The sequence below is a fragment of the Coregonus lavaretus genome (genome assembly GCF_964263955.1).
Source record: "Coregonus lavaretus genome assembly, chromosome: 15".
NCBI lineage: Eukaryota > Metazoa > Chordata > Actinopteri > Salmoniformes > Salmonidae > Coregonus > Coregonus lavaretus.
The window spans coordinates 11,665,932-11,689,415 of record NC_140002.1 but is presented as its reverse complement, the minus strand read 5'-3'; the positions used below and the strand labels follow the sequence as shown (position 1 = coordinate 11,689,415).

Here is a 23,484-nt window from a genome sequence, read left to right as displayed (position 1 = left end):
TCACGGTTAGAGTCTGGAGAGCAACAGGTCACGGTTAGAGTCTAGAGAGCAACATTCACCGGTTAGAGTCTGGAGAGCAACAGTCACGGTTAGGGACTGGAGAGCAACAGTCACGGTTAGAGTCTGGAGAGCAACAGTCACGGTTAGAGTTGGAGAGCAACATCACGGTTAGAGTCTGGAGAGCAACAGTCACGGTTAGAGTCTGAGAGCAACAGTCACGGTTAGAGTCTGGAGAGCAACAGTCACGGTTAGAGTCTGGAGAGCAACAGTCACGGTTAGAGTCTGGAGAGCAACAGTCACGGTTAGAGTCTGGAGAGCAACAGTCACGGTTAGAGTCTGGAGAGCAACAGTCACGATTAGAGTCTGGAGAGCAACAGTCACGGTTAGAGTCTGGAGAGCAACAGTCACGGTTAGAGTCTGGAGAGCAACAGTCACGGTTAGAGTCTGGAGAGCAACAGTCACGGTTAGAGTCTGGAGAGCAACAGTCACGGTTAGAGTCTGGAGAGCAACAGTCACGGTTAGAGTCTGGAGAGCAACAGTCACGGTTAGAGTCTGGAGAGCAACAGTCACGGTTAGAGTCTGGAGAGCAACAGTCACGGTTAGAGTCTGGAGAGCAACAGTCACGGTTAGAGTCTGGAGTGCAACAGTCACGGTTAGAGTCTGGGAGAGCAACAGTCACGGTTAGAGTCTGGAGAGCAACAGTCACAGTTAGAGTCTGGAGAGCAACAGTCACGGTTAGAGTCTGGAGAGCAACAGTCACGGTTAGAGTCTGGAGAGCAACAGTCACGGTTAGAGTCTGGAGAGCAACAGTCACGGTTAGAGTCTGGAGAGCAACAGTCACGGTTAGAGTCTGGAGAGCAACAGTCACGGTTAGAGTCTGGAGAGCAACAGTCACGGTTAGAGTCTGGAGAGCAACAGTCACGGTTAGAGTCTGGAGAGCAACAGTCACGGTTAGAGTCTGGAGAGCAACAGTCACGGTTAGAGTCTGGAGAGCAACAGTCACGGTTAGAGTCTGGAGAGCAACAGTCACGGTTAGAGTCTGGAGAGCAACAGTCACGGTTAGAGTCTGGAGAGCAACAGTCACGGTTAGAGTCTGGAGAGCAACAGTCACGGTTAGAGTCTGGAGAGCAACAGTCACGGTTAGAGTCTGGAGAGCAACAGTCACGGTTAGAGTCTGGAGAGCAACAGTCACGGTTAGAGTCTGGAGAGCAACAGTCACGGTTAGAGTCTGGAGAGCAACAGTCACGGTTAGAGTCTGGAGAGCAACAGTCACGGTTAGAGTCTGGAGAGCAACAGTCACGGTTAGAGTCTGGAGAGCAACAGTCACGGTTAGAGTCTGGAGAGCAACAGTCACGGTTAGAGTCTGGAGAGCAACAGTCACGGTTAGAGTCTGGAGAGCAACAGTCACGGTTAGAGTCTGGAGAGCAACAGTCACGGTTAGAGTCTGGAGAGCAACAGTCACGGTTAGAGTCTGGAGAGCAACAGTCACGTTAGAGTCTGGAGAGCAACAGTCACGGTTAGAGTCTGGAGAGCAACAGTCACGGTTAGAGTCTGGAGAGCAACAGTCACGGTTAGAGTCTGGAGAGCAACAGTCACGGTTAGAGTCTGGAGAGCAACAGTCACGGTTAGAGTCTGGAGAGCAACAGTCACGGTTAGAGTCTGGAGAGCAACAGTCACGGTTAGAGTCTGGAGAGCAACAGTCACGGTTAGAGTCTGGAGAGCAACAGTCACGGTTAGAGTCTGGAGAGCAACAGTCACGGTTAGAGTCTGGAGAGCAACAGTCACGGTTAGAGTCTGGAGAGCAACAGTCACGGTTAGAGTCTGGAGAGCAACAGTCACGGTTAGAGTCTGGAGAGCAACAGTCACGGTTAGAGTCTGGAGAGCAACAGTCACGGTTAGAGTCTGGAGAGCAACAGTCACGGTTAGAGTCTGGAGAGCAACAGTCACGGTTAGAGTCTGGAGAGCAACAGTCACGGTTAGAGTCTGGAGAGCAACAGTCACGGTTAGAGTCTGAGAGCAACAGTCACGGTTAGAGTCTGGAGAGCAACAGTCACGGTTAGAGTCTGGAGAGCAACAGTCACGGTTAGAGTCTGGAGAGCAACAGTCACGGTTAGAGTCTGGAGAGCAACAGTCACGGTTAGAGTCTGGAGAGCAACAGTCACGGTTAGAGTCTGGAGAGCAACAGTCACGGTTAGAGTCTGGAGAGCAACAGTCACGGTTAGAGTCTGGAGAGCAACAGTCACGGTTAGAGTCTGGAGAGCAACAGTCACGGTTAGAGTCTGGAGAGCAACAGTCACGGTTAGAGTCTGGAGAGCAACAGTCACGGTTAGAGTCTGGAGAGCAACAGTCACGGTTAGAGTCTGGAGAGCAACAGTCACGGTTAGAGTCTGGAGAGCAACAGTCACGGTTAGAGTCTGGAGAGCAACAGTCACGGTTAGAGTCTGGAGAGCAACAGTCACGGTTAGAGTCTGGAGAGCAACAGTCACGGTTAGAGTCTGGAGAGCAACAGTCACGGTTAGAGTCTGGAGAGCAACAGTCACGGTTAGAGTCTGGAGAGCAACAGTCACGTTAGAGTCTGGAGAGCAACAGTCACGGTTAGAGTCTGGAGAGCAACAGTCACGTTAGAGTCTGGAGAGCAACAGTCACGGTTAGAGTCTGGAGAGCAACAGTCACGGTTAGAGTCTGGAGAGCAACAGTCACGGTTAGAGTCTGGAGAGCAACAGTCACGGTTAGAGTCTGGAGAGCAACAGTCACGGTTAGAGTCTGGAGAGCAACAGTCACGGTTAGAGTCTGGAGAGCAACAGTCACGGTTAGAGTCTGGAGAGCAACAGTCACGGTTAGAGTCTGGAGAGCAACAGTCACGGTTAGAGTCTGGAGAGCAACAGTCACGGTTAGAGTCTGGAGAGCAACAGTCACGTTAGAGTCTGGAGAGCAACAGTCACGGTTAGAGTCTGGAGAGCAACAGTCACGGTTAGAGTCTGGAGAGCAACAGTCACGGTTAGAGTCTGGAGAGCAACAGTCACGGTTAGAGTCTGGAGAGCAACAGTCACGGTTAGAGTCTGGAGAGCAACAGTCACGGTTAGAGTCTGGAGAGCAACAGTCACGGTTAGAGTCTGGAGAGCAACAGTCACGGTTAGAGTCTGGAGAGCAACAGTCACGGTTAGAGTCTGGAGAGCAACAGTCACGGTTAGAGTCTGGAGAGCAACAGTCACGGTTAGAGTCTGGAGAGCAACAGTCACGGTTAGAGTCTGGAGAGCAACAGTCACGGTTAGAGTCTGGAGAGCAACAGTCACGGTTAGAGTCTGGAGAGCAACAGTCACGGTTAGAGTCTGGAGAGCAACAGTCACGGTTAGAGTCTGGAGAGCAACAGTCACGGTTAGAGTCTGGAGAGCAACAGTCACGGTTAGAGTCTGGAGAGCAACAGTCACGGTTAGAGTCTGGAGAGCAACAGTCACGGTTAGAGTCTGGAGAGCAACAGTCACGATTAGAGTCTGGAGAGCAACAGTCACGGTTAGAGTCTGGAGAGCAACAGTCACTGTTAGAGTCTGGAGAGCAACAGTCACGGTTAGAGTCTGGAGAGCAACAGTCACGGTTAGAGTCTGGAGAGCAACAGTCACGGTTAGAGTCTGGAGAGCAACAGTCACGGTTAGAGTCTGGAGAGCAACAGTCACGGTTAGAGTCTGGAGAGCAACAGTCACGGTTAGAGTCTGGAGAGCAACAGTCACGGTTAGAGTCTGGAGAGCAACAGTCACGGTTAGAGTCTGGAGAGCAACAGTCACGGTTAGAGTCTGGAGAGCAACAGTCACGGTTAGAGTCTGGAGAGCAACAGTCACGGTTAGAGTCTGGAGAGCAACAGTCACGGTTAGAGTCTGGAGAGCAACAGTCACGGTTAGAGTCTGGAGAGCAACAGTCACGGTTAGAGTCTGGAGAGCAACAGTCACGGTTAGAGTCTGGAGAGCAACAGTCACGGTTAGAGTCTGGAGAGCAACAGTCACGGTTAGAGTCTGGAGAGCAACAGTCACGGTTAGAGTCTGGAGAGCAACAGTCACGGTTAGAGTCTAGAGAGCAACAGTCACGGTTAGAGTCTGGAGAGCAACAGTCACGGTTAGAGTCTGGAGAGCAACAGTCACGGTTAGAGTCTGGAGAGCAACAGTCACGATTAAAGTCTGGAGAGCAACAGTCACGGTTAGAGTCTGGAGAGCAACAGTCACAGTTAGAGTCTGGAGAGCAACAGTCACGGTTAGAGTCTGGAGAGCAACAGTCACGGTTAGAGTCTGGAGAGCAACAGTCACGGTTAGAGTCTGGAGAGCAACAGTCACGATTAGAGTCTGGAGAGCAACAGTCACGGTTAGAGTCTGGAGAGCAACAGTCACTGTTAGAGTCTGGAGAGCAACAGTCACGGTTAGAGTCTGGAGAGCAACAGTCACGGTTAGAGTCTGGAGAGCAACAGTCACGGTTAGAGTCTGGAGAGCAACATTCACGGTTAGAGTCTGGAGAGCAACAGTCACGGTTAGAGTCTGGAGAGCAACAGTCACGGTTAGAGTCTGGAGAGCAACAGTCACGGTTAGAGTCTGGAGAGCAACAGTCACGGTTAGAGTCTGGAGAGCAACAGTCACGGTTAGAGTCTGGAGAGCAACAGTCACGGTTAGAGTCTGGAGAGCAACAGTCACGGTTAGAGTCTGGAGAGCAACAGTCACGGTTAGAGTCTAGAGAGCAACATTCACGGTTAGAGTCTGGAGAGCAACAGTCACGGTTAGAGTCTGGAGAGCAACAGTCACGGTTAGAGTCTGGAGAGCAACAGTCACGGTTAGAGTCTGGAGAGCAACAGTCACGGTTAGAGTCTGGAGAGCAACAGTCACGGTTAGAGTCTGGAGAGCAACAGTCACGGTTAGAGTCTGGAGAGCAACAGTCACGGTTAGAGTCTGGAGAGCAACAGTCACGATTAGAGTCTGGAGAGCAACAGTCACGGTTAGAGTCTGGAGAGCAACAGTCACGGTTAGAGTCTGGAGAGCAACAGTCACGGTTAGAGTCTGGAGAGCAACAGTCACGGTTAGAGTCTGGAGAGCAACAGTCACGGTTAGAGTCTGGAGATCAACAGTCACGGTTAGAGTCTGGAGAGCAACAGTCACGGTTAGAGTCTGGAGAGCAACAGTCACGGTTAGAGTCTGGAGAGCAACAGTCACGATTAGAGTCTGGAGAGCAACAGTCACGGTTAGAGTCTGGAGAGCAACAGTCACGGTTAGAGTCTGGAGAGCAACAGTCACGGTTAGAGTCTGGAGAGCAACAGTCACGGTTAGAGTCTGGAGAGCAACAGTCACGATAGAGTCTGGAGAGCAACAGTCACGGTTAGAGTCTGGAGAGTAACAGTCACTGTTAGAGTCTGGAGAGCAACAGTCACGGTTAGAGTCTGGAGAGCAACAGTCACGGTTAGAGTCTGGAGAGCAACAGTCACGGTTAGAGTCTGGAGAGCAACAGTCACGGTTAGAGTCTGGAGAGCAACAGTCACGGTTAGAGTCTAGAGAGCAACATTCACGGTTAGAGTCTGGAGAGCAACAGTCACGGTTAGAGTCTGGAGAGCAACAGTCACGGTTAGAGTCTGGAGAGCAACAGTCACGGTTAGAGTCTGGAGAGCAACAGTCACGATTAAAGTCTGGAGAGCAACAGTCACGGTTAGAGTCTGGAGAGCAACAGTCACAGTTAGAGTCTGGAGAGCAACAGTCACGGATAGAGTCTGGAGAGCAACATTCACGGTTAGAGTCTGGAAAGCAACAGTCACGGTTAGAGTCTGGAGAGCAACAGTCACGGTTAGAGTCTGGAGAGCAACAGTCACGGTTAGAGTCTGGAGAGCAACAGTCACGGTTAGAGTCTGGAGAGCAACAGTCACGGTTAGAGTCTGGAGTGCAACAGTCACGGTTAGAGTCTGGAGAGCAACAGTCACGGTTAGAGTCTGGAGAGCAACAGTCACAGTTAGAGTCTGGAGAGCAACAGTCACGGTTAGAGTCTGGAGAGCAACAGTCACGGTTAGAGTCTGGAGAGCAACAGTCACGGTTAGAGTCTGGAGAGCAACAGTCACGGTTAGAGTCTGGAGAGCAACAGTCACGGTTAGAGTCTGGAGAGCAACAGTCACGGTTAGAGTCTAGAGAGCAACATTCACGGTTAGAGTCTAGAGAGCAACATTCACGGTTAGAGTCTGGAGAGCAACAGTCACGGTTAGAGTCTGGAGAGCAACAGTCACGGTTAGAGTCTGGAGAGCAACAGTCACGATTAAAGTCTGGAGAGCAACAGTCACGGTTAGAGTCTGGAGAGCAACAGTCACGGTTAGAGTCTGGAGAGCAACAGTCACGGTTAGAGTCTGGAGAGCAACAGTCACGGTTAGAGTCTGGAGAGCAACAGTCACGGTTAGAGTCTGGAGAGCAACATTCACGGTTAGAGTCTGGAGAGCAACAGTCACGGTTAGAGTCTGGAGAGCAACAGTCACGGTTAGAGTCTGGAGAGCAACAGTCACGGTTAGAGTCTGGAGAGCAACAGTCACGGTTAGAGTCTGGAGAGCAACAGTCACGGTTAGAGTCTGGAGAGCAACAGTCACGGTTAGAGTCTGGAGAGCAACAGTCACGGTTAGAGTCTGGAGAGCAACAGTCACGGTTAGAGTCTGGAGAGCAACAGTCACGGTTAGAGTCTGGAGAGCAACAGTCACGGTTAGAGTCTGGAGAGCAACAGTCACGGTTAGAGTCTGGAGAGCAACAGTCACGGTTAGAGTCTGGAGAGCAACAGTCACGGTTAGAGTCTGGAGAGCAACAGTCACGGTTAGAGTCTGGAGAGCAACAGTCACGATTAGAGTCTGGAGAGCAACAGTCACGATTAGAGTCTGGAGAGCAACAGTCACTGTTAGAGTCTGGAGAGCAACAGTCACGGTTAGAGTCTGGAGAGCAACAGTCACGGTTAGAGTCTGGAGAGCAACAGTCACGGTTAGAGTCTGGAGAGCAACAGTCACGGTTAGAGTCTAGAGAGCAACAGTCACGGTTAGAGTCTGGAGAGCAACAGTCACGGTTAGAGTCTGGAGAGCAACAGTCACGGTTAGAGTCTGGAGAGCAACAGTCACGGTTAGAGTCTGGAGAGCAACAGTCACGGTTAGAGTCTGGAGAGCAACAGTCACGGTTAGAGTCTGGAGAGCAACAGTCACGGTTAGAGTCTGGAGAGCAACAGTCACGGTTAGAGTCTGGAGAGCAACAGTCACGGTTAGAGTCTGGAGAGCAACAGTCACGGTTAGAGTCTGGAGAGCAACAGTCACGGTTAGAGTCTGGAGAGCAACAGTCACGGTTAGAGTCTGGAGAGCAACAGTCACGGTTAGAGTCTGGAGAGCAACAGTCACGGTTAGAGTCTGGAGAGCAACAGTCACGGTTAGAGTCTGGAGAGCAACAGTCACGGTTAGAGTCTAGAGAGCAACAGTCACGGTTAGAGTCTGGAGAGCAACAGTCACGGTTAGAGTCTGGAGAGCAACAGTCACGGTTAGAGTCTGGAGAGCAACAGTCACGATTAAAGTCTGGAGAGCAACAGTCACGGTTAGAGTCTGGAGAGCAACAGTCACAGTTAGAGTCTGGAGAGCAACAGTCACGGTTAGAGTCTGGAGAGCAACAGTCACGGTTAGAGTCTGGAGAGCAACAGTCACGGTTAGAGTCTGGAGAGCAACAGTCACGATTAGAGTCTGGAGAGCAACAGTCACGGTTAGAGTCTGGAGAGTAACAGTCACTGTTAGAGTCTGGAGAGCAACAGTCACGGTTAGAGTCTGGAGAGCAACAGTCACGGTTAGAGTCTGGAGAGCAACAGTCACGGTTAGAGTCTAGAGAGCAACATTCACGGTTAGAGTCTGGAAAGCAACAGTCACGGTTAGAGTCTGGAGAGCAACAGTCACGGTTAGAGTCTGGAGAGCAACAGTCACGATTAAAGTCTGGAGAGCAACAGTCACGGTTAGAGTCTGGAGAGCAACAGTCACGGTTAGAGTCTGGAGAGCAACAGTCACGGTTAGAGTCTGGAGAGCAACAGTCACGGTTAGAGTCTGGAGAGCAACAGTCACGGTTAGAGTCTAGAGAGCAACATTCACGGTTAGAGTCTGGAGAGCAACAGTCACGGTTAGAGTCTGGAGAGCAACAGTCACGGTTAGAGTCTGGAGAGCAACAGTCACGGTTAGAGTCTGGAGAGCAACAGTCACGGTTAGAGTCTGGAGATCAACAGTCACGGTTAGAGTCTGGAGAGCAACAGTCACGGTTAGAGTCTGGAGAGCAACAGTCACGGTTAGAGTCTGGAGAGCAACAGTCACGATTAGAGTCTGGAGAGCAACAGTCACGGTTAGAGTCTGGAGAGCAACAGTCACGGTTAGAGTCTGGAGAGCAACAGTCACGGTTAGAGTCTGGAGAGCAACAGTCACGGTTAGAGTCTGGAGAGCAACAGTCACGATTAGAGTCTGGAGAGCAACAGTCACGGTTAGAGTCTGGAGAGTAACAGTCACTGTTAGAGTCTGGAGGGCAACAGTCACGGTTAGAGTCTGGAGAGCAACAGTCACGGTTAGAGTCTGGAGAGCAACAGTCACGGTTAGAGTCTGGAGAGCAACAGTCACGGTTAGAGTCTGGAGAGCAACAGTCACGGTTAGAGTCTAGAGAGCAACATTCACGGTTAGAGTCTGGAGAGCAACAGTCACGGTTAGAGTCTGGAGAGCAACAGTCACGGTTAGAGTCTGGAGAGCAACAGTCACGGTTAGAGTCTGGAGAGCAACAGTCACGATTAAAGTCTGGAGAGCAACAGTCACGGTTAGAGTCTGGAGAGCAACAGTCACAGTTAGAGTCTGGAGAGCAACAGTCACGGATAGAGTCTGGAGAGCAACATTCACGGTTAGAGTCTGGAAAGCAACAGTCACGGTTAGAGTCTGGAGAGCAACAGTCACGGTTAGAGTCTGGAGAGCAACAGTCACGGTTAGAGTCTGGAGAGCAACAGTCACGGTTAGAGTCTGGAGAGCAACAGTCACGGTTAGAGTCTGGAGTGCAACAGTCACGGTTAGAGTCTGGAGAGCAACAGTCACGGTTAGAGTCTGGAGAGCAACAGTCACAGTTAGAGTCTGGAGAGCAACAGTCACGGTTAGAGTCTGGAGAGCAACAGTCACGGTTAGAGTCTGGAGAGCAACAGTCACGGTTAGAGTCTGGAGAGCAACAGTCACGGTTAGAGTCTGGAGAGCAACAGTCACGGTTAGAGTCTGGAGAGCAACAGTCACGGTTAGAGTCTAGAGAGCAACATTCACGGTTAGAGTCTAGAGAGCAACATTCACGGTTAGAGTCTGGAGAGCAACAGTCACGGTTAGAGTCTGGAGAGCAACAGTCACGGTTAGAGTCTGGAGAGCAACAGTCACGATTAAAGTCTGGAGAGCAACAGTCACGGTTAGAGTCTGGAGAGCAACAGTCACGGTTAGAGTCTGGAGAGCAACAGTCACGGTTAGAGTCTGGAGAGCAACAGTCACGGTTAGAGTCTGGAGAGCAACATTCACGGTTAGAGTCTGGAGAGCAACAGTCACGGTTAGAGTCTGGAGAGCAACAGTCACGGTTAGAGTCTGGAGAGCAACAGTCACGGTTAGAGTCTGGAGAGCAACAGTCACGGTTAGAGTCTGGAGAGCAACAGTTACGGTTAGAGTCTGGAGAGCAACAGTCACGGTTAGAGTCTGGAGAGCAACAGTCACGGTTAGAGTCTGGAGAGCAACAGTCACGGTTAGAGTCTGGAGAGCAACAGTCACGGTTAGAGTCTGGAGAGCAACAGTCACGGTTAGAGTCTGGAGAGCAACAGTCACGGTTAGAGTCTGGAGAGCAACAGTCACGGTTAGAGTCTGGAGAGCAACAGTCACGGTTAGAGTCTGGAGAGCAACAGTCACGGTTAGAGTCTGGAGAGCAACAGTCACGATTAGAGTCTGGAGAGCAACAGTCACGATTAGAGTCTGGAGAGCAACAGTCACTGTTAGAGTCTGGAGAGCAACAGTCACGGTTAGAGTCTGGAGAGCAACAGTCACGGTTAGAGTCTGGAGAGCAACAGTCACGGTTAGATTCTGGAGAGCAACAGTCACGGTTAGAGTCTAGAGAGCAACAGTCACGGTTAGAGTCTGGAGAGCAACAGTCACGGTTAGAGTCTGGAGAGCAACAGTCACGGTTAGAGTCTGGAGAGCAACAGTCACGGTTAGAGTCTGGAGAGCAACAGTCACGGTTAGAGTCTGGAGAGCAACAGTCACGGTTAGAGTCTGGAGAGCAACAGTCACGGTTAGAGTCTGGAGAGCAACAGTCACGGTTAGAGTCTGGAGAGCAACAGTCACGGTTAGAGTCTGGAGATCAACAGTCACGGTTAGAGTCTGGAGAGCAACAGTCACGGTTAGAGTCTGGAGAGCAACAGTCACGGTTAGAGTCTGGAGAGCAACAGTCACGATTAGAGTCTGGAGAGCAACAGTCACGGTTAGAGTCTGGAGAGCAACAGTCACGGTTAGAGTCTGGAGAGCAACAGTCACGGTTAGAGTCTGGAGAGCAACAGTCACGGTTAGAGTCTGGAGAGCAACAGTCACGATTAGAGTCTGGAGAGCAACAGTCACGGTTAGAGTCTGGAGAGTAACAGTCACTGTTAGAGTCTGGAGGGCAACAGTCACGGTTAGAGTCTGGAGAGCAACAGTCACGGTTAGAGTCTGGAGAGCAACAGTCACGGTTAGAGTCTGGAGAGCAACAGTCACGGTTAGAGTCTGGAGAGCAACAGTCACGGTTAGAGTCTAGAGAGCAACATTCACGGTTAGAGTCTGGAGAGCAACAGTCACGGTTAGAGTCTGGAGAGCAACAGTCACGGTTAGAGTCTGGAGAGCAACAGTCACGGTTAGAGTCTGGAGAGCAACAGTCACGATTAAAGTCTGGAGAGCAACAGTCACGGTTAGAGTCTGGAGAGCAACAGTCACAGTTAGAGTCTGGAGAGCAACAGTCACGGATAGAGTCTGGAGAGCAACATTCACGGTTAGAGTCTGGAAAGCAACAGTCACGGTTAGAGTCTGGAGAGCAACAGTCACGGTTAGAGTCTGGAGAGCAACAGTCACGGTTAGAGTCTGGAGAGCAACAGTCACGGTTAGAGTCTGGAGAGCAACAGTCACGGTTAGAGTCTGGAGAGCAACATTCACGGTTAGAGTCTGGAGAGCAACAGTCACGGTTAGAGTCTGGAGAGCAACAGTCACGGTTAGAGTCTGGAGAGCAACAGTCACGGTTAGAGTCTGGAGAGCAACAGTCACGGTTAGAGTCTGGAGAGCAACAGTTACGGTTAGAGTCTGGAGAGCAACAGTCACGGTTAGAGTCTGGAGAGCAACAGTCACGGTTAGAGTCTGGAGAGCAACAGTCACGGTTAGAGTCTGGAGAGCAACAGTCACGGTTAGAGTCTGGAGAGCAACAGTCACGGTTAGAGTCTGGAGAGCAACAGTCACGGTTAGAGTCTGGAGAGCAACAGTCACGGTTAGAGTCTGGAGAGCAACAGTCACGGTTAGAGTCTGGAGAGCAACAGTCACGGTTAGAGTCTGGAGAGCAACAGTCACGATTAGAGTCTGGAGAGCAACAGTCACGATTAGAGTCTGGAGAGCAACAGTCACTGTTAGAGTCTGGAGAGCAACAGTCACGGTTAGAGTCTGGAGAGCAACAGTCACGGTTAGAGTCTGGAGAGCAACAGTCACGGTTAGAGTCTGGAGAGCAACAGTCACGGTTAGAGTCTAGAGAGCAACAGTCACGGTTAGAGTCTGGAGAGCAACAGTCACGGTTAGAGTCTGGAGAGCAACAGTCACGGTTAGAGTCTGGAGAGCAACAGTCACGGTTAGAGTCTGGAGAGCAACAGTCACGGTTAGAGTCTGGAGAGCAACAGTCACGGTTAGAGTCTGGAGAGCAACAGTCACGGTTAGAGTCTGGAGAGCAACAGTCACGGTTAGAGTCTGGAGAGCAACAGTCACGGTTAGAGTCTGGAGAGCAACAGTCACGGTTAGAGTCTGGAGAGCAACAGTCACGGTTAGAGTCTGGAGAGCAACAGTCACGGTTAGAGTCTGGAGAGCAACAGTCACGGTTAGAGTCTGGAGAGCAACAGTCACGGTTAGAGTCTGGAGAGCAACAGTCACGGTTAGAGTCTAGAGAGCAACAGTCACGGTTAGAGTCTGGAGAGCAACAGTCACGGTTAGAGTCTGGAGAGCAACAGTCACGGTTAGAGTCTGGAGAGCAACAGTCACGATTAAAGTCTGGAGAGCAACAGTCACGGTTAGAGTCTGGAGAGCAACAGTCACAGTTAGAGTCTGGAGAGCAACAGTCACGGTTAGAGTCTGGAGAGCAACATTCACGGTTAGAGTCTGGAAAGCAACAGTCACGGTTAGAGTCTGGAGAGCAACAGTCACGGTTAGAGTCTGGAGAGCAACAGTCACGGTTAGAGTCTGGAGAGCAACAGTCACGGTTAGAGTCTGGAGAGCAACAGTCACGGTTAGAGTCTGGAGTGCAACAGTCACGGTTAGAGTCTGGAGAGCAACAGTCACGGTTAGAGTCTGGAGAGCAACAGTCACGGTTAGAGTCTGGAGAGCAACAGTCACGGTTAGAGTCTGGAGAGCAACAGTCACGGTTAGAGTCTGGAGAGCAACAGTCACGGTTAGAGTCTGGAGAGCAACAGTCACGGTTAGAGTCTGGAGAGCAACAGTCACGGTTAGAGTCTGGAGAGCAACAGTCACGGTTAGAGTCTAGAGAGCAACATTCACGGTTAGAGTCTAGAGAGCAACATTCACGGTTAGAGTCTGGAGAGCAACAGTCACGGTTAGAGTCTGGAGAGCAACAGTCACGGTTAGAGTCTGGAGAGCAACAGTCACGATTAAAGTCTGGAGAGCAACAGTCACGGTTAGAGTCTGGAGAGCAACAGTCACGGTTAGAGTCTGGAGAGCAACAGTCACGGTTAGAGTCTGGAGAGCAACAGTCACGGTTAGAGTCTGGAGAGCAACAGTCACGGTTAGAGTCTGGAGAGCAACAGTCACGGTTAGAGTCTGGAGAGCAACAGTCACGGTTAGAGTCTGGAGAGCAACAGTCACGGTTAGAGTCTGGAGAGCAACAGTCACGGTTAGAGTCTGGAGAGCAACAGTCACGGTTAGAGTCTGGAGAGCAACAGTCACGGTTAGAGTCTGGAGAGCAACAGTCACGGTTAGAGTCTGGAGAGCAACAGTCACGATTAGAGTCTGGAGAGCAACAGTCACGATTAGAGTCTGGAGAGCAACAGTCACTGTTAGAGTCTGGAGAGCAACAGTCACGGTTAGAGTCTGGAGAGCAACAGTCACGGTTAGAGTCTGGAGAGCAACAGTCACGGTTAGAGTCTGGAGAGCAACAGTCACGGTTAGAGTCTAGAGAGCAACAGTCACGGTTAGAGTCTGGAGAGCAACAGTCACGGTTAGAGTCTGGAGAGCAACAGTCACGGTTAGAGTCTGGAGAGCAACAGTCACGGTTAGAGTCTGGAGAGCAACAGTCACGGTTAGAGTCTGGAGAGCAACAGTCACGGTTAGAGTCTGGAGAGCAACAGTCACGGTTAGAGTCTAGAGAGCAACATTCACGGTTAGAGTCTAGAGAGCAACATTCACGGTTAGAGTCTGGAGAGCAACAGTCACGGTTAGAGTCTGGAGAGCAACAGTCACGGTTAGAGTCTGGAGAGCAACAGTCACGATTAAAGTCTGGAGAGCAACAGTCACGGTTAGAGTCTGGAGAGCAACAGTCACGGTTAGAGTCTGGAGAGCAACAGTCACGGTTAGAGTCTGGAGAGCAACAGTCACGGTTAGAGTCTGGAGAGCAACAGTCACGGTTAGAGTCTGGAGAGCAACATTCACGGTTAGAGTCTGGAGAGCAACAGTCACGGTTAGAGTCTGGAGAGCAACAGTCACGTTTAGAGTCTGGAGAGCAACAGTCACGGTTAGAGTCTGGAGAGCAACAGTCACGGTTAGAGTCTGGAGAGCAACAGTTACGGTTAGAGTCTGGAGAGCAACAGTCACGGTTAGAGTCTGGAGAGCAACAGTCACGGTTAGAGTCTGGAGAGCAACAGTCACGGTTAGAGTCTGGAGAGCAACAGTCACGGTTAGAGTCTGGAGAGCAACAGTCACGGTTAGAGTCTGGAGAGCAACAGTCACGGTTAGAGTCTGGAGAGCAACAGTCACGGTTAGAGTCTGGAGAGCAACAGTCACGGTTAGAGTCTGGAGAGCAACAGTCACGGTTAGAGTCTGGAGAGCAACAGTCACGATTAGAGTCTGGAGAGCAACAGTCACGATTAGAGTCTGGAGAGCAACAGTCACTGTTAGAGTCTGGAGAGCAACAGTCACGGTTAGAGTCTGGAGAGCAACAGTCACGGTTAGAGTCTGGAGAGCAACAGTCACGGTTAGAGTCTGGAGAGCAACAGTCACGGTTAGAGTCTAGAGAGCAACAGTCACGGTTAGAGTCTGGAGAGCAACAGTCACGGTTAGAGTCTGGAGAGCAACAGTCACGGTTAGAGTCTGGAGAGCAACAGTCACGGTTAGAGTCTGGAGAGCAACAGTCACGGTTAGAGTCTGGAGAGCAACAGTCACGGTTAGAGTCTGGAGAGCAACAGTCACGGTTAGAGTCTGGAGAGCAACAGTCACGGTTAGAGTCTGGAGAGCAACAGTCACGGTTAGAGTCTGGAGAGCAACAGTCACGGTTAGAGTCTGGAGAGCAACAGTCACGGTTAGAGTCTGGAGAGCAACAGTCACGGTTAGAGTCTAGAGAGCAACAGTCACGGTTAGAGTCTGGAGAGCAACAGTCACGGTTAGAGTCTGGAGAGCAACAGTCACGGTTAGAGTCTGGAGAGCAACAGTCACGATTAAAGTCTGGAGAGCAACAGTCACGGTTAGAGTCTGGAGAGCAACAGTCACAGTTAGAGTCTGGAGAGCAACAGTCACGGTTAGAGTCTGGAGAGCAACATTCACGGTTAGAGTCTGGAAAGCAACAGTCACGGTTAGAGTCTGGAGAGCAACAGTCACGGTTAGAGTCTGGAGAGCAACAGTCACGGTTAGAGTCTGGAGAGCAACAGTCACGGTTAGAGTCTGGAGAGCAACAGTCACGGTTAGAGTCTGGAGTGCAACAGTCACGGTTAGAGTCTGGAGAGCAACAGTCACGGTTAGAGTCTGGAGAGCAACAGTCACGGTTAGAGTCTGGAGAGCAACAGTCACGGTTAGAGTCTGGAGAGCAACAGTCACGGTTAGAGTCTGGAGAGCAACAGTCACGGTTAGAGTCTGGAGAGCAACAGTCACGGTTAGAGTCTGGAGAGCAACAGTCACGGTTAGAGTCTAGAGAGCAACATTCACGGTTAGAGTCTAGAGAGCAACATTCACGGTTAGAGTCTGGAGAGCAACAGTCACGGTTAGAGTCTGGAGAGCAACAGTCACGGTTAGAGTCTGGAGAGCAACAGTCACGATTAAAGTCTGGAGAGCAACAGTCACGGTTAGAGTCTGGAGAGCAACAGTCACGGTTAGAGTCTGGAGAGCAACAGTCACGGTTAGAGTCTGGAGAGCAACAGTCACGGTTAGAGTCTGGAGAGCAACAGTCACGGTTAGAGTCTGGAGAGCAACATTCACGGTTAGAGTCTGGAGAGCAACAGTCACGGTTAGAGTCTGGAGAGCAACAGTCACGGTTAGAGTCTGGAGAGCAACAGTCACGGTTAGAGTCTGGAGAGCAACAGTCACGGTTAGAGTCTGGAGAGCAACAGTCACGGTTAGAGTCTGGAGAGCAACAGTCACGGTTAGAGTCTGGAGAGCAACAGTCACGGTTAGAGTCTGGAGAGCAACAGTCACGGTTAGAGTCTGGAGAGCAACAGTCACGGTTAGAGTCTGGAGAGCAACAGTCACGGTTAGAGTCTGGAGAGCAACAGTCACGGTTAGAGTCTGGAGAGCAACAGTCACGGTTAGAGTCTGGAGAGCAACAGTCACGGTTAGAGTCTGGAGAGCAACAGTCACGGTTAGAGTCTGGAGAGCAACAGTCACGATTAGAGTCTGGAGAGCAACAGTCACGATTAGAGTCTGGAGAGCAACAGTCACTGTTAGAGTCTGGAGAGCAACAGTCACGGTTAGAGTCTGGAGAGCAACAGTCACGGTTAGAGTCTGGAGAGCAACAGTCACGGTTAGAGTCTGGAGAGCAACAGTCACGGTTAGAGTCTAGAGAGCAACAGTCACGGTTAGAGTCTGGAGAGCAACAGTCACGGTTAGAGTCTGGAGAGCAACAGTCACGGTTAGAGTCTGGAGAGCAACAGTCACGGTTAGAGTCTGGAGAGCAACAGTCACGGTTAGAGTCTGGAGAGCAACAGTCACGGTTAGAGTCTGGAGAGCAACAGTCACGGTTAGAGTCTGGAGAGCAACAGTCACGGTTAGAGTCTGGAGAGCAACAGTCACGGTTAGAGTCTGGAGAGCAACAGTCACGGTTAGAGTCTAGAGAGCAACAGTCACGGTTAGAGTCTGGAGAGCAACAGTCACGGTTAGAGTCTGGAGAGCAACAGTCACGGTTAGAGTCTGGAGAGCAACAGTCACGGTTAGAGTCTGGAGAGCAACAGTCATGGTTAGAGTCTGGAGAGCAACAGTCACGGTTAGAGTCTGGAGAGCAACAGTCACGGTTAGAGTCTGGAGAGCAACAGTCACGGTTAGAGTCTAGAGAGCAACAGTCACGGTTAGAGTCTGGAGAGCAACAGTCACGGTTAGAGTCTGGAGAGCAACAGTCACGGTTAGAGTCTGGAGAGCAACAGTCACGGTTAGAGTCTGGAGAGCAACAGTCATGGTTAGAGTCTGGAGAGCAACAGTCACGGTTAGAATTACAGGAGGGCTGGGCACCCCCATAACAATCAACACCTCCATAAAATAAAATAAAATGTATAATTTTTCGAAGTCAGGAACTCCAAATAGATGTTGGGCACCACCAAGGAAGTTTGATGGAGCTCCCCACTGAGTCCAGTAGAACTGCAGTACTGGCTCTGTTGGTAGTAAGGTACTCGCTATGGAGACAACTACTTTATTCTCAAACCAACTTGACTGCATAGTCCATATTGGCCGACATCTCACGCTTTAATTAAATAACATAGAACAATTTTAGTCCCATACACAGGTCATCCTGGCCTACAAACTCTACTTGTGCCCTATAGAATGGCTCCAGTGTCAAAAATGTACTAGTCTCAACAGTGCCTGAGGAAAAACATGGAAGAACATGGGGTTAAATAAAGTGCCTCTACTCCCTTTCAAAAGTAATACACAGATCGCGGGAGAGAGATTTTCTCTGAACCTTATTACAGACTATACCAGCCGCTAGCTCTTCAGGCTGAGGAATTCCATTAGCTGCTAGAAACCTCATTCGAGTTCAGAGGGAATCCTATTTACAAGGCCCCATGTGAAGAAAACACGGGTCTCCACAATCCAGTCAATTAATTAGCCGATGTACGATTCCCATAAGTGCTGTACGTGGATGTGTTCATGTTCAGGTGTTGTGACAAATTAATGACCAAGCTCCTGGATACCTATGGAGGTTTCTCTGTAGTTATTTAATTTGAATCTTGAAGAATCTTGTTCCATGGTAATAGTATAGCAAATAAATTATTACCGCAGTACATTGCACTGTGATTTTATATGGATATACACTCAGTGATCAGTTTATTAGGTACACCACCCCGTTCACGAAAATGGATCGCTCCTACAGACAATGAGTCACGTGGCTGTGGCTTGCTATATCAAGCAGGCAGACAGGCATTAAGGCATTCAGATACTGTTTGGTTGAACATTAGAATGGGCAAAACAAGTGACCTAAGCGACTTTGAGCATGGTATGATCGTCGTGTCAGGCGCGCCAGATCCAGTGTCTCAGAAACGGCCGCCCAACTGGGCTTTTCACGCACAACAGTGTCTAGGGTTTACAGAGAATGGTGCGACAAACAAAAAACATCCAGTCAGCGGCAGTCCTGTGGGTGAAAACAGTTAGTTGATGAGAGGTCGGAGGAGAATGGCAAGAATCGTGCAAGCTAACAGGGGGGCCACAAACAGACAAATAACGGTGCAGTACATCAATTGTGTGCAAAACAGCATCTCGGAACACACAACTTGTCGATCCTTGTCACGGATGGGCTATTGCAGCAGACGACCACACCGGGTTCCACTCCTATCAGCTAAAAACAAGAAGAAGCGGCTCCAGTGGGCACGCAATCAAAAACACTGGACAATTGAGGAGTGTAAAACATTGCCTGGTTTGATGAATCCCGGTTCCTGTTGCGTCATGCTGATGGCAGAGTCAGGATTTGGCATAAGCAGAATGTGTGATTCAAACCCACGCTAACACAGTAGATGTGTGCCGGAGCGTGCGGCATTACCGCTAGACCAGCCAGGCCACACAATTTACAATTTTAGAGCAAAACTATGTAATTATATAAAAAAGTTGAATAATCAGGGATAATTATAAGAGTTTGCTTTGGGGCTATCAAAGTGATGGAACCATGAACAGGAGTAATTTCCCCAAAATTAAATACAAATATTTCACGTTATGCAATCATCTCCATATCTCATTGCTCTTGGGTGTCTAATTGATCATTATTAGGGCATTTAGAGCAGCCATTAAAAGTATTGCACCGTTGCACAACTTGCCACTTCCTTGTAAATGAGAATCAAAGGGGAGTATGGCTAGTTTGAAGCTCTAATTGTGTGTAGATGTCGAGATCATTCATTTTTTAAAAATCCTGCAGAGAAGCCAGTCACTCAACACTGTTTGGGCCATAAATAGTCAATAAAGCCGGCAGCACAGCCTTGGCATGCTAACCAAGACCAAACGATACTCAGAATGCTATACACTGGCAGTAAGAATGAGTCAGAGGGGATACAGGGGTTTCTATAAACTAAGTCGACACTGATAATGTGGAAGGCCTTTGAGAGAACCATAAAGTGCCCAAACCCCTTTAACACAGACTATATTAAAGCATTTATGAGTCTCTATTCTCACCAATGTGCAATGTTACAAGCTGGGTGCGCTTGTCATACATTCCCCCAGCCTGTCAATCAAATGTTTCCTTTGACCACGTGTAACTCTCAGTGGGACCACTGCCCTGTCAACTGGTGTGTGTGTGTGTGTGTGTGCAAAAGAGCTACAGGCTCAGTACAAAAGCCCAGTTTATCATCAACACAGTGGGGTGGAGCGACTCAGTGTCCGGTAGCCTTCTGAAGCCAGACAGCCATGACATAGACATTGGGTGTCAGAGGATGGGAAAATCATTGCAGCTCTCCTTCTCTATTCAACAGAGCATACTCCTCCGCTGCGTCTAAAATAGCATCCTATTCCCTATGTTGTGTAATAGGGAACCATTTGGGAAGAAACTCTCCTTCAAGCCCTCATAAAAGTGAGTCTGTAAATGTATTATCTGGGCTGCGAGTTTTTCAGGCTTCGGGAGCGGTTTTCAATTGCTGGTTGGAATTGCCGTCCTCTCTCTCTCTCGATGAGTCTTCCTCCTTTCCCACTGGGCACACACTGGTTGAATCAACGTTGTTTCCAAGTCATTTCAATGAAATTACGTTGAACCAATGTGGAATAGACGTTGAACTGACGTATGTGCCCAGTGGGTTGATCTTGTGGAGTTCTTGCCAGTGTAATGTATTCCATCGTTCAGCGAGATGAAAGAAGTGCAGTAATGTTCAGGTGTGATTAAAAGAACACCCGTTCATAATTGCAGCCCTCAGGATGGCCTCTTGCGCAGTACGTCTCTTTCAAGTTGGGGAGTAATCACAGGAGATTCACAGCTGAAACGTTAGCACTGCTGCTAGCTGTTCTGTTCCAGGGACACTACACTCTGTGTCAAATGTGGATCTCGCTCTAGTCCGCTAGCAATGATTGCCAGCCCTAGGCTTAGCAAGAGACTTTGGCTAAATGTCAAAGTAAATTATGTGATCATTTTCCTCGTGAGTGCAGGGTAATCTGAATTGTTGCATCATTACATCTACATTCAAAAGAGATCTTGGCTGATAGGCAATGTAGAGATACATCTTTGCCTGTTATTCAACACTAGGATGAAATGTATTGGTCTAATAGTGTATCAACCAACATTTCCAAATGGAGGGAACTTTTGTTTCCTTAATAAAAACAGAGAAAAAAGAATAAACCAGAGCTTGATTCCATAGAGACAGACCTAAGGGATGATGAGGAGTAAACATCAATCCAGTACCACTAGAGGTCTGGAGTGCATGTGTTTGGGGACATGTGCTATCTCCAGGATGTGTGACAAACTCACGTTTTGACGTAGGGGTCTGAGAAGCCGTTGGCGTCCATGGCGGCGAGGTGGGCACAGCGGACGATGCCCACCACCAGGCCAGACTTCTGGGAGCTGTACTTGAGGGAGATCATGATACGCCCTCGCTCCTCCAGGGACTTGTCATCTGTCTTGTCGATCTGCGCGGTAAGGAGTGGGGACACACAGGGGTCAGGGGTCAAAGGTAATGAGCATAGTGAGTAGATAGCGGAGGTGTCATGCTCGATAGCTACAGTCTTACTCACATCACATTATATACTGTATCCTATACCACCATCATTATTAAGAACATTTTGATCCAAAGTGGATCTTCATGAAGTCCAAGGGTTTGATCAACAGTTTAGAAGACAACTTGCTGTCTCCAGAAGTTACAATGGTTAATATTCCCCTCCACAACCCATTACATGAGGAGACTGGAGGAAGATACTGAGTGGGATGTACATAGAAACTCTAACAGTTAAGATTGATGCCCAAGTTTTGAGTAAGGGCTTTGTAGATGGGCTTTTTCTCCAAATGCAAATGTCATGGATCAGATTGGGAATCCAATCGAATGTTGTGACTTGATTTGGAGTTTGAATTTGCTAAGTAAGTATTGCTGTGTACTTCTTGGACTACACCTATAATCGACTCACTGTCCACCTTATCGGAAATGCACTTTGCCCAGAATTCTGGGCTAATGACACTAGCTAATTGGCTGTGCAGAAGGCGTCTCTGATGATTCCCGCCCTGCTGTGTGACTACTCTGTCTCGTTTACGTTTGCTCTGGGCTTCACAGAGACGCCCTCAGACAGCCTTCCGGTTCAAATGGTGAGAGAGCGTGGTGGATGAGCGATGGGGAAAACAACCGTGCAGTGGAGAATTTGAATAGATTAAATGGACTTCTGAAACGGAGACACAAACAATAACAGCAAGTCAAAACGCAGACCAAAGAGTAAGGGCAATGAATGGAGAGAGAGAGAGAGAGAGAGAGAGAGAGAGAGAGAGAGAGAGGGAGAGCAAACAAAGAGAAAGAAAGCGTGAAATAGAGAATTGGAAGTTGGTAAGGGGGGCAGATAAAATGGAATGCACGCTACATTGCCATATTGTCTGAGGTTCTTATATCTTCTACTGTGGAAATGGCTTGACATATGTCACATTATTCATCATGGAACACACAATATTGTGAATCTAAAGCAAAAGTATGTAAGTGTTCCTAATAGCATAATGTTTCACAAACATACTGGAAATACCCAAAGTGATGTATTGCTGAGGTAGAAGAAAGCATCCAGCATCCATATGGTGACTAACAAGAGATGGCATGAGAACCAACAAATTTGTTCTGAGCAGATTGTCACCATCCAAAGTCCTCTTTAATCATGACTCCAGCCCCGTAGCACTGATCCCAGATCAGCTGTAGCAGAGTTCAAGGGGCCACCTCCCCTACTACCCCTGATTCAACCTGACCACTCTCTGATCAACCCTGTCCTGTTGCCCCCGGTTACGCATCTACATCAACATCCTTTGACGGCATCAAGTGAATCAGCACGGTCACGCAATGATGGAGTGCATTGACTTGCTTTGGTCAACAGCTTTCTCCCGATATCCCTCTGTTGTGGTTTGTGCTGATCCCTGCAGTACACTACATTGAGCCCCCGAAAACACAGGAGCAGCAAATATGTCATGGACTCTCTTCCCTGCTTGATGGGGAAAAAGTGGCTGCCAACCCCAGTCTAATTAATAATTGGCAGAAGTCTCAGCTCCAATTTTTGTCGGTGGTGTCTTAAATGGCTATGAATAATTCAGCCCAAATGTTGAAAGCGATTCATTCTCATTTCCAGTGTGTGGTCAAGGTAAGTACTATGTAGCCTTGGGCAATCTGTTTGTCATGTAGCCGACACCTTGGTCATTGTCAAACCACATCTTTCAGAGTAAGCTGAATCCACCCTGATTAGGGTTGCAACGTTCTGCTAACTTTCACAAAATTCCTAGGTTTTCCAGAAATCCTGGTTGGAGGATTCTGGATTACCTGCTTAATCCCTCCTGCTTTTGGGAATGTTCCAACCGGGATTCCTGGAAAACCTGCAAATCTTTGGCAAAGTAAGTGAAATGTTGCAACCCTAACCTTGATAATGAATCAAATATATCACTTGTGTTAAATGTGTGAATCCAGAACTAAAATCTTGTGTAATTGCATCAGAAACTACATTAGGTTCTGGGGGGAAATGTTGAGAAAAGACACTAGAGTGAGGAGCGGAAGCAGGGCAGTAGCTCCACACTCCTGTCTTTGAAGGTTTCGGGCTATAGGCCAAATGTCCCCTCCCCTTCCGAATGTCAAAAGACGAACACACCTTTGATTTGTTCAAATAACATAGGATGAAAAACCTACACGCAGGAACAACTGTTGCTCGTTAGTCGTCGTAACCCACAGTCTTTTGACCGACGTTACGATACCATCTATGTTACGTAGTCTGTCCACGAGAGAGTATTGAATACAGAGGGAACGACAGAGCAACGACAATCATCAACAAACAAACCAATCAACTGAATGCTATGAGGCCATCTTCACACCAGAAGTGTGTGCTGTTAATGAGAGCCAGCCAACGGATACAAGCACACACCAAAGGGAAGGGGAGGGCTTAGCAGTTGGTACTCAGCACACAGAGTGACTGAGGACTGAGACCCTCTCGAAACAACCCTCAGTTGGTACTCAGCACACAGAGTGACTGAGGACTGAAACCCTCTCGAAACTACCCTCAGTTGGTACTCAGCATACCGAGTGACTGAGGAAGACTGAGACCCTCTCTAAACTACCCATAGTTGGTACTAAGCACACAGAGTGACTGAGTAGGACTGAGACTAGAGCTGGCACAATAAACTGAAAATTACAGACACCTACGTTGGTAATTTTCTGTGATTTTGCTACACAACGTTCCTGTAGAATGTTCTAAAACCATTATTTGGTCAACAGTAATAGCCCATGCACTATGTTGATTCCTGCTATAAAAGTATCTGCCTGTCCCGGTTCTGCTGTCGGCTGCTGTGTGAGCGAGCCACTCTCACTCCCTCTCCCCACCGTGTGCACCTAGGAGGGAGAGATGCATTCTAAGAAGCACAAGCATGACCGTTGCTCAATATGCGGGAAAATTACAGTTTTCAAAGCAAATACTGTTGTTCAGTTGTAGTTACACAGAGG

The 23,484-nt window shown here is 49.1% G+C and overlaps 1 protein-coding gene across 1 annotated transcript in view; it reads right to left on the bottom strand.

Annotated features, from left to right (window-relative positions):
• Positions 1–23,484, bottom strand: part of doc2b (double C2-like domains, beta) — a 324,284-nt gene that overhangs the window by 19,319 nt on the left and 281,481 nt on the right. The window contains exon 14 of the mRNA XM_084178089.1: positions 20,295–20,452. Coding sequence (XP_084034215.1) covers positions 20,295–20,452 — 158 coding nt within the window. The remainder of the gene's footprint in view (positions 1–20,294; positions 20,453–23,484) is intronic.